General features: G+C 45.1%; 1 protein-coding gene across 1 annotated transcript in view; it reads right to left on the bottom strand.

The window, feature by feature from the left end:
* The window catches only part of EAH_00003320 (hypothetical protein, conserved), a gene marked incomplete at both ends in the record, with an annotated part of 7514 nt that extends 3389 nt beyond the window's left edge, over positions 1-4125 (bottom strand). Inside the window, 4 exons of the mRNA XM_013397470.1 lie at positions 21-66; positions 732-1689; positions 1861-1957; positions 2723-4125. Coding sequence (XP_013252924.1) covers positions 21-66; positions 732-1689; positions 1861-1957; positions 2723-4125 — 2504 coding nt within the window. The remainder of the gene's footprint in view (positions 1-20; positions 67-731; positions 1690-1860; positions 1958-2722) is intronic.
* Between the last annotated feature and the right edge of the window lie 5837 nt (positions 4126-9962).

Genomic DNA, 9962 nt, shown 5'->3' with positions numbered 1-9962 from the left:
CAGCAGCTGCTGCTGCTAACGGCTTCCATGTCCTTGCGGCAGGTGGAGAAGGCGAAACCCCAAACCCTAAACCCTAAACCCTAAACCCTAAACCCTAAACCCTAAACCCTAAACCGTAAACCGTAAACCCTAAACCCTAAACCCTAAACCCTAAACCGTAAACCCTAAATACCTGGAAGAGGAGGTCGAAGGCCGAAAGGAAAAAGCGAAGGAGAAAGGCAACTACAAAACAGAAGACCCTCCAGGCTCCAAACCTGAACACCCGATCTCTAAACCCTAAACCCTAAACCCTAAACCCTCAAATCCCTGAGGCGTTAAAACCCCCACCCCCTCGCCCAAATATTCCACCTGCTCTCCAAAGGCGCTGAAGATGCGCAAAAGCGTCTCCCACTTTCGTTAGGGTTTAGGGTTTAGGGTTTAGGGTTAGTCTTACCCGCTATTAAGAGCCCAAGATAGGAGTGTATGCGTATGTTGCGATAAGTATGTCCACCAGGCTTCTTTAGTAAGTACACATATTTCTTGTGAAGTCTCTGCTGCTTTTCTTGCTGCTGCAATTAGATTTCCTTTCTTAAGAAGAGACAGAAACTCTGCTGTATGGGGCCACCGTCTCTCCCAGCTCAAAGGCAGCAATAAACCTAAAAACCCTAAATGTCTCTGCTGTCTCTTCTCTTTCTTCATGCGGCTCTCAGCTGCCCCCCACAAAAACCCTAATGAAGGCCCTTGCAACACACGTCCACCATCTCCATAGGGGCCCCCATAGGGGCCCCCAGAGGGGCCCCCAGAAAGGCCTTCAGAGGGGCCCCCAGAGGGGCCCCCATAAGGGCCTTCAGAGGGGCCCCCATAGGGGCCCCGTACAAACCATAGGGGCCTCCAAGGGTCAGCACAAGATTCTGAAGCAGTATCATGAAGAAGAGATAGAAAGGGTTTTGAAAGGAGACTGCTCGCTGATGCAGCTGAGGTGTCTATCCACCTCTTCTCAACAGCACAGCTTTCGGGGGCCCCCAGAAGAGGGGCCCTTATAGAGGCCCCCAATGCTGCTTCTTCTGTTGTTGTTGCTGCTGCTGCTGCTGCGTGCTGCTGCTGCTGCTGCTGCCGAGGTGGATGCAAGAGGAGACAGACATCGAGATCGTTTACAACCTCCCCTGGAGGCCGCGAGAGACCGGTACTCTCCAGTTGCTGCTGCTGCTGCTGCTGCTGCTGCTGCTTGCGTATCTCTTGTGTTGTGTCTCCTTCAAGCATTTTATCATTATTACTGTCTCCTAATTGAAGTTCTCGGGTGTCTGCATGCGGCGGTAGCCACGAATGGGAGAGGCGGGAGGTGCGCGAATCTGCTGCTGCTGCTGCTGCTGCTGCTGCTTCTACTGCTGCTGCGTCTACTGCTGCAGCATTTGCTGCAGAGGAAGCTGAAGCTAACTCTTGTATAACTCTCCACAAGTCTGAATACCATCCGATGCTGCCCCCCAGCAGCAGCGCAGCAGTATTAGCCCCGGGCCCTACTGCTGTTAAACTGTTGCTGCTGCTGTTGCTGCTGCTGTTGCTGCTGCTGCTGCGTACTGCGGATGCTGCAGCAGCAACGAATCCCGCGAGTGTGGTTGGGGTTTGTGTGTCTGCTGGAGCAGCAAGACTGGGGGCAGCCGAGTCAGCAGCAGCAGCAGCTGCAGCAGCAGCAGCAGCAGCAAGGCCGTCTTGCTGATGAATAAGGAGAGAAGACAGACGAGCATAAGCTTGTCTAAATGAAGTAGTTTTTAAGATATGTTTGTCTAAGAGGCTATGAGCAGCCTCCCACAGCGTTGTTAACTCGTTATATATATTAAAGCAAAAGAAAGCTGAGACAAGAAGCCCTAGTAAGAAGAAGCCTACAATAACAAAGACAGAAACTAAAGGCCGCACATACACCGCAGCTCGTAAACAAGGAAGAGACAGAGACACCCCAAAAGGAGACACTTCTCCCCAGTACCTGCGCATACACCTCAACAAATAAATAAACAAATAAATAAATAAATAAACAAACAAATAAACAAATAAATAAATAAAACAAATAAATAAATAAATAAATATACATATTCAAGCCAATGTCTGCTGTCTCCTCCGTCTCTTAATAACTATTTACTGTCTCCTCCGTCTCTTAATAACTATTTACTGTCCCCTTTGTCTCTTAATAACTATTTACTGTCTCCTTTGTCTCTTCGTCTCTCTTTTCTGTCTCATCTCTCTCCATCTGTCTCTCTACCTCTTTACCTCTCTCTTTCCCTCTATATATATACATATATATATATATGATATACATATATATATACATATGTATATATATATTATATATAATAGATATATATGATATACATATAATATATATATATATATTATATTTGTCTCTCTACCTATCTTCTGTCTCCTCCTTTATCTTTCTTGTGTCTCTTACCAGGTCTGTCTCCCTCTGAGGAGTCTCCTACCTCTGAGCGGCAGCAGCAGCAAGAGCTCTAGCAGCAGCAGCAGCAGCAGGACAGCTGCAACAAGCTGCAGCAGTTCCTGCAGCGTGTAGCTGGAGAGACACACCCGCTGCAGCAGCAGCAGCAAGCAGCAGCGGTGCAGCAAAGCAAACCACGGCTCGCTAGGGGGCCCCTTGCTGGGCAGCAGCAGCTGCGAGAGCGGCAGCAGCAAAGTAGAGACAGCAGAGACACACAAGCGCATAGATAAGGATTGTAATAGAAATCCTAATACACACTCTACCTGCTGCTGCAGACAGTCTAACACCCAAGATCCCCTCCTTCTGCTGCTGCTGCTGCTGCTGCTGCTGCTGCTGGATGCAGGGTATTTATCTTTAGAAGAGACTGATAGAAGACTCTCTTCGTGCTGCTGTCTCCTCTTCTTGTTGCGGTGTACAGACACTGCAGCAATCGCTGTCTCCCCCGCTGATGCCCAACGGTGCAGTGCTGACGAATCTGCTGCTGCTGCAGCAGCAGGAGCTGTTGCTGCTGCTGGCGCTGCTGATTGCTGTCCTTCTGTGGTGTTTGCAGCAGAGTTTGTGTCTCCTGCAGGGCTGCTGCTGCTGCTGCTGCTGCTGCTGTTGCTGCTGCTGCTGTCATTTGTACGCGGGCTCAGCCCTTGCTGCTGCTTTAGCAGCAACATCTTTTGCTGCTGCTGCTGCTTTGCTGCAGCATCCCGCGACCACTTGAGGCGAATGGCTCTTTTCTTTGCTGCTTTTGTTGCTGATGGTGCTGCTGGTGCTGCTGCTGCTGCTGCTGTCCCCTCCGTCTCCTTCTGGTGATTTCCTGCTGCAGCAGTAGGAAAGGCAGCCTCCCCCTCATTGTTGCACTCCTGCTGTGGAGTTTGCTGCTGCTGCTGCTGCTGTTGCTGCTGCTGCTGCTGCTGCTGTTCCTTGTGTGTTTGATTCACCATACGAGGGAGGGCAGCAGTAGCAGCAGCAGTTGCTGCAGCAGCAGTTGCTGCTGCATCGGATATCCGTGGAGTAGGTGCCCCGGAAGCAGCAGCAGCAGCAGCAGCAGCAGCAGCAGCAGGAGAGCGCTGTACTGGGGGCCCCGCTATAGCAGCAACAACAGCTCTAAGAGGGATAGAAAATATTAAGGCCCAGAAGAGAGCAAAGATATGAGCTTCAAGGACAAAGTAATTTAGATAAAGAGACAGACACCCGATGCAGCAAACAAGATAAACAACAAAGTGAACGAGAGCTACTTCACTCTCATATGCAACACGTACAGCATCTAAACCCCCTCCTCCTGCTGCTCCTGCTGCTGCTGGTGCTGCTGCTGCTCCTGCTGCTGCTGCTCCTGGTGATGGTGATGGTGCTGCGCCTGCAGCAGCAGCAGCAGCAGCAGCAGCAGCAGAACCCCAACTAGGGACTCCAGTGAAGTTAGAAGGGTAAGACCAGTACCCCACAGGGACACCAGAAACAGCAGCAGCAGGAGCAGCAGCAGCAGCAGGAGCTGCAGCAGCAGCAGCAGCAGCAGGAAATGACCCTGCTGCTGCACCGCCGCTGTATCCCCCTACCCAACAGGTAGTAGGAACTATGCCTCGGCGATCCAGCCCCCTGGAAGCATTTTGAATGTTGCTGCTTCTGCTGCTGCTGCTGCTGCTGCTGCTGTCATTGCTGCTGCTGCTGCTGTTCATCTCTCCTCGCATGCAAGAAGCACAGCACACCGTGCAGTAGGCGAAGAGCTTTAGAGACAGAGGTGCCTTGACCCTGTAGACAGAGACTAGCAGCTGCAGCAGCAGCTGCAGCAGCAACAGCAGCAGCAGCAGCAGCAGCAACAATAGGAGAGAGTAGAGACAGATAACTTTAAGAAGAAGCAAGCTGCTTAATGTGCAGTCTCCTCCTCTCTCTTTTTAATAGCAGCACAAACAAAGAATGGTTTAACAAATAAATAAATAAATTAATTAATTAATTAAAATAAATAAATAAATAAATAGCTTCTTCTTCTCAGTGTGTATGTATGCATGCGCCGGAGACAGCAGCCCCTTCTTAATATAATAATACATTTATTTGTCTCTTGTCTGCAGCAAAGAGATGAAAGAGCAGCCGATAAAAATTAAAGAAAGAGAGAGAGAAGAAGTATAAAAATAATAAAGTGTTTAAATATATATATTTTTAGACCTCTCTGAATAAACAAAGACAATACGCTGTCTCGCTTGAGACCGATGGTTTAGGGGTGATTGATATATGAATAGAGAGCATATAAAGAGGTAAAATATATAATTATTTTATTTTATTTATTCTTATTCAATCTTATAAAACTATTTATATGAAAAGACTTAAGACGGAGTTTAGAGTGTACGGGTACAGCGCAGCGGTGCTGCTGCAGCGCGTCTCTCTCTGTCTTAAACTTTTAAAGTATATTTGTTTATTTTTTTAGTTTTTATTAATTATAAAAAGTTAAATATATTAAGAAAAGCATATATCTCCTTAGAGACGCTGTGTCTATTGCTTTAGGAAGCTTATTGAGGTGTGTGTGTGTGTGTGCGTGTGTTATTGCTGCTGCTTCTGCTGCTGTTTCTGCTGCTATTGCTGCTGCTGTTGCTGCTGTAGTTGCTGTTGCTGCTGCTGCTTTTATTGCTGCTTCAATCGGCCAGAATTAAGCAGCAGTGTATGCTGCAGCTGCGGGTGTAAGGATAGACAAAGCGTGCATACGGTGCTTCGTACATTAGTATTTCTATATATATTGACCCTCAGAAGCTTCTAGATATAATATATAAGAGGTTTTTTAATAAGATAGTAGAAAAGAAGAGACAAATAATAATAAAAGAAGAAGAAATGAAGCAGAGAGAGAGAGAGACACGAGAGAGAGCGCTGTTGTCGCCGCTAGCAGCAACACACGCTTGCGCTGCGCGCAGCAGCAGCAGCAGCAGCAGCAGCAGGAAGACGCTTGTCAGGACCCCCCGTCTCAATCGTTGTCTATAAGATAAACATTGATAGTGTTTGATAACTGTGACGGAATTGCAGAACAAATAATCTTCTTCTGTCTAATCCCCTCTTGTCTTTCTTTTAAAGCATCTTTTCTTTGTATTTTTACTGTCTATTCACATCTATATCTCTCTCTCTGTTTAATATATATATAATATATAATATATATATAAAAAGCTCTCTCATCTGTTAGTATTTATCTTGCTTTTGTTTATTTTTTTCTTAACACGATGGCTGACTTCTTCAGCGGCTTAGTAGGAGGTGTCGTAGGGGCTGTTGCTGCTGTTGATGTCCCAGCAGAAGGAGAGAGACTGCCTCGGCCTGCACCCGGTACAGAATGGAGTCTATGCTGTAGTAAGCTAGGAGAGAGCGGGCGGGAGCTTGAAGGCTTTGTTCAGCAGCTAACGTTTATATTAGGCAAGCTAGCTAGCTGTATGAGGGTAGGGATCGAGCATCTAAGCCGCTGTGTTGCTGAAGGTAGACCGCCTTCTTCTTGTCCTTGTTTAATGAATAAGGCTGATATAGATGAGGGTATAGGTGCAGGTAAACAAGGCGCTGATTATCTTATAAGAGGAGGTAAGCTTGTGCTTGAGGCTCTTCTTGAAGCAGCTAAGGTTGCAGCTACAAGAGGTTTAATACTTGTTGAAGGGAGTAAGGATATTATATTAAGAAACATCCCACAGACACAAGAAAAGCTGTCTCAAGCATACAGCTCTTTCTTAAGAGGCTATGAAGGTAGCGGCAGGTCTCTAGGAGGCTATGCTCCTTCATATCAGCAGCAGCAGCAGCACCCTTCAAGCTACGGTGCAGCACCTTCAAGCCAGCAAGCCTCAGGCTTCTTCTGGTAGATGTCTTAGTGCTTCTTCAAGAGGAGACTGAGACAGAGGGACGGAGATAAGACAAAAGGAGACAGATGAGGGGGGACAGAGACATTCAAAGACATATATATAATTATATATATATATATATATATATATTTATATATATATATATTATATATTTGTTAAACCTACTGCTGCACTTGCGTATCTTCTTCTTTGTCTCTCTTTGTCTTTTTCTCTCTGTACTGCTGCGGTGTATGTACACAGCCACTCATATGTCTACACACATAAGACCTGGTGCTGCAGCAACAGCAGCAGGAGCATTAGCAATAGCATCGGCATGCATCTGCTGCTGCCACCATTGCTAATGTTGCTGCTGCAGCAGTAGTATTAGCAATAGCAGCCGCTCTTGCTGCTTCTGCTGCTGCTGCTGCTGCTGCTGCTGAGGGTGCAGATTCTCTTTGCTTGTTTTCATTAAGCCGTGGGGGTTAGCGCTGCGGCAGGGGGAGAGAGAAGAAGAAGAAGGTGTTTTACTTGTTCTGCTGGCGTGTTGTTGCTGTTACAAGCATCAGGTTCGGGGTATAGTGCATGCATGCATGCATGCAGCAGTATGCATGCAGCAGTATGTATGCATGAATGAATGAATGCATGCGTGCATGCATGCGTGCATGCATCAGTTATGTATGTATGTATGAATGCATCCATGCATGCATGCATGCATCCATGCATGCATGCAGCTGCAGTGTACGTACACCGCAGCAACAGGCGCCTTCTTGTGTCATCTTTTTACCTCCATCTTCACTCGAGGTTGGCTAAGAAGAAGAGTTTGTTCTTTTCTTCTTCTTCCTACAGGTGTTAGCATCGTAAGGTCTTCGCCAACCTAACTCTTTATATAAGGTTGTTGACGCCTTTCTATACACCACACACATAGCGAGCTAGCTAGCTAGCCAGCTAGCTAGCTGTCTCCTTAGTTACTAGTAGCCTGATAGGTAGCTAGCGGTTTACTTAGCTAGCTAGGTAGCTAGCAACCCAGCTTAATAGCTTTCTGCTGAGCTAGCTAGCCAACTAGCTGTCTTCTTAGCTAGCTAGCTAGCTAAGTAGCTGTCTACTCAGTTATCAGTTTTAGTCAGCCAGGTCAGCTGTTTAGTCGCGATGGGTACCTCTCTACTTCGCCGCCCAGCAGCAGCAGCAGCAGCAGCAGCAGCAACGGGCGCTACTCTCTGGGCCTTCAGCGTCGTCGGGCCTATTGCGTAGGTGGCATCCATTTGCAAAGCTAGCTAGCTAGCTAGCTAGCTAGCTAGCTGGTTAGCTGTCGGGGTGGCGAACGAGCTGACTGTCTCACTGCCTGAGCAGCTAGCTAGCTAGTTAACTGGTTAGCTAGCTTGCTACGGGGGCAGTGTAACTGTTGAGCACAGGGGTATTTAGTTAGCTATACATCCAGGTAGCTAGCTAGCTAGCTAGCTAGCTAGCTACAGGGTTGCGTAGCTGTGGGGCGCTAGCGGAGCCGCTGCGTCAGTGGGTGTTTGCGTCTGTAGAGACAGCAAGAAAATTATTTGTCTCTGTTTGTCTTTGTCTCTCTTTGTCTTTGTTTGCTGTTTAAAAACAAAACAAATAAGAAGAGCGAGGAGAGCCAGCTAACGATATATAAAAAATATATCAGATAATATATATTATCTTTATATAGATTTGTTTGTTTTATCATTACAAGACAGCAGTATTTGTTTTATTTGTCTCTATTTGTTTGTTTTTGTTTGTCTTTATCTCTTTATTTATTTCTTTTTGTTTCTCTGTGCTTTTACCTGTCTGTTTCTGTCTTTGTTTGTCTTTGTCTGTTTTGTTTGTCTGTCTCTTTGTTTGTATTTGTGTCTGTCTGTCTCTCTTTGTCTTTGTCTGCATCTGTCTTTATTTTTCTGTTTGTCTTTATTTGTCTCTGTCTGTCTTCGTTCTTCTGTCTCTTTGTTTGTGTTTGTCTTCATCTGCGTTCGTTTTAATTTGTCTTTATTTATTTTTATTTGTTTTTGTTTGTCTTTTTCTCTGTTTGTTTGCCTTTGTTTGTCTCTCTTTGTCTTTATTTGTCTTTATCTGTTTTTGCTTGTATTTATCTTTGTTTGTATTTATCTCTGTTTGTTTGTCGCTGTTTGTCTCTCTTTGTCTTTATTAGTCTTTATTTGTTTTTATTTGTTTTTGTTTGTATTTATCTTTGTTTGTTTGTCTGTGTCTTTCTCTGTCTTTGTTTGTCTTTGTTTGTCTCTCTTTGTCTTTATGTGTTTTTATTTATTTTTGTTTGTATTTAACTGCTTGTGTTTGTCCTTCTCTGTCTTTCTTTGTCTTTATCTGTCTCTATTTATCTTAATCTGTTTTTGTTTGTTTTCTTTATTTGTTTTACTTATTTTATATATATATATATATATATATCTATTGATATACATCTGTCTATAGTATTTGTTTGTAATATTTTGCTGTGTTTATTTTCGTCAAAGTATTTATATTTTAATATAATTATATTATATAATTATATTAAGATATAGGAGAGACAGAAGGCCGAGGCTTGTTAAGGAGACTGTCTCCATGCAAAGAGACAGCCTGCAGCCACTCGTTTATTATATAAAACAGCACGCGCGGGTGCACCCCACAAACAGAAGAAAAAATATATTTGCCGACACACAGAGTTACAGAGTAATACACCTCCTCACTGCTGCTGCTGCTGCTGCTGCTGCTGGGCTTGCTGCTGCTGCTGGGCTTGCTGCTGCTGCTGCTGCTGCTGCTGCTGCTGCTGCTGCTAGGGGGTAGCTGAGCAATAGGTAGATGGGTGTGGGGCCACTGTTCAAAGTAAAGAAATACTGAAGGTGCTATCTGCACTCCTTCGGGGTAATCGCGAAAAGGATTAAAAGAATGTCGCAGCAAACGAGGCACTGGGCACCTAAACAACGCACACATACAGCCCCAAAACTTAATGCATGCATGCATGCATGCATAAAGGAGACAAATAGCAGCATAAATAGATGCATGCATGCATGCATAAGGGAGAAATAAACAGCAGCAGTTTATGCATGCATGCAAAAAGGAGACAAATAGCAGCAGAAATGCATGCATAAAGGAGACAAACAGCAGCACAACTGAAAGGAGACAAACAGCAGCATAGATGCATGCACATTCTTCTGCAATAGAGAGACAGAACTAGCAGCAGCAGCAGCAGCAGCAGCAGCAAATAAACAAGGTGCTTATTTGCTGCTGCTGCTGCTGCTGCTGCTGCTTCTGCTGTCTTTATCTGTTTTATTGTCTTACTCTTTCATAGAATCTGTAAAGACAAGCTGCTCAGCCACCTTATTCTTCTGGGGGACAGAAGAAGCAAGCAGTCTCCACTTGCGCACATCGGCTGTCTGTCTCTCTTCTAACTCAAAGCGCTCTAATGAAGCTACGCTGGTAGAGGAGACAGTCTTTGAAGGCGCTGTCTCCTCTTTAGTATAAACAGATAAACAAACAAACAAACAAATGCAGCTAATAATTAATAAACAAAGAGACAAACATAATTAGTAATAAACAAACAAACACACAGAATTAAAAAGACTGAGAGATAAAAGAAAGAGAGACAGAGACATATGCTGCACTAACAAAGGAGACATCCCTTAAAGGCACGAGAAGAGCTGCGTATACACCGGAGCATAGGTAAACCCTAAACCCTAAACCCTAAACCCTAAACCCGTAAACGTATAAGCAGAAATAAA

Source organism: Eimeria acervulina, genomic scaffold (genome assembly GCF_000499425.1).
Source record: "Eimeria acervulina Houghton genomic scaffold, Eah_scaff12, whole genome shotgun sequence".
In the NCBI taxonomy this organism is placed as follows: domain Eukaryota; phylum Apicomplexa; class Conoidasida; order Eucoccidiorida; family Eimeriidae; genus Eimeria; species Eimeria acervulina.
The sequence above is the reverse complement of the archived record's forward strand: the minus strand, read 5'-3'. Positions and strand labels throughout refer to the sequence as shown.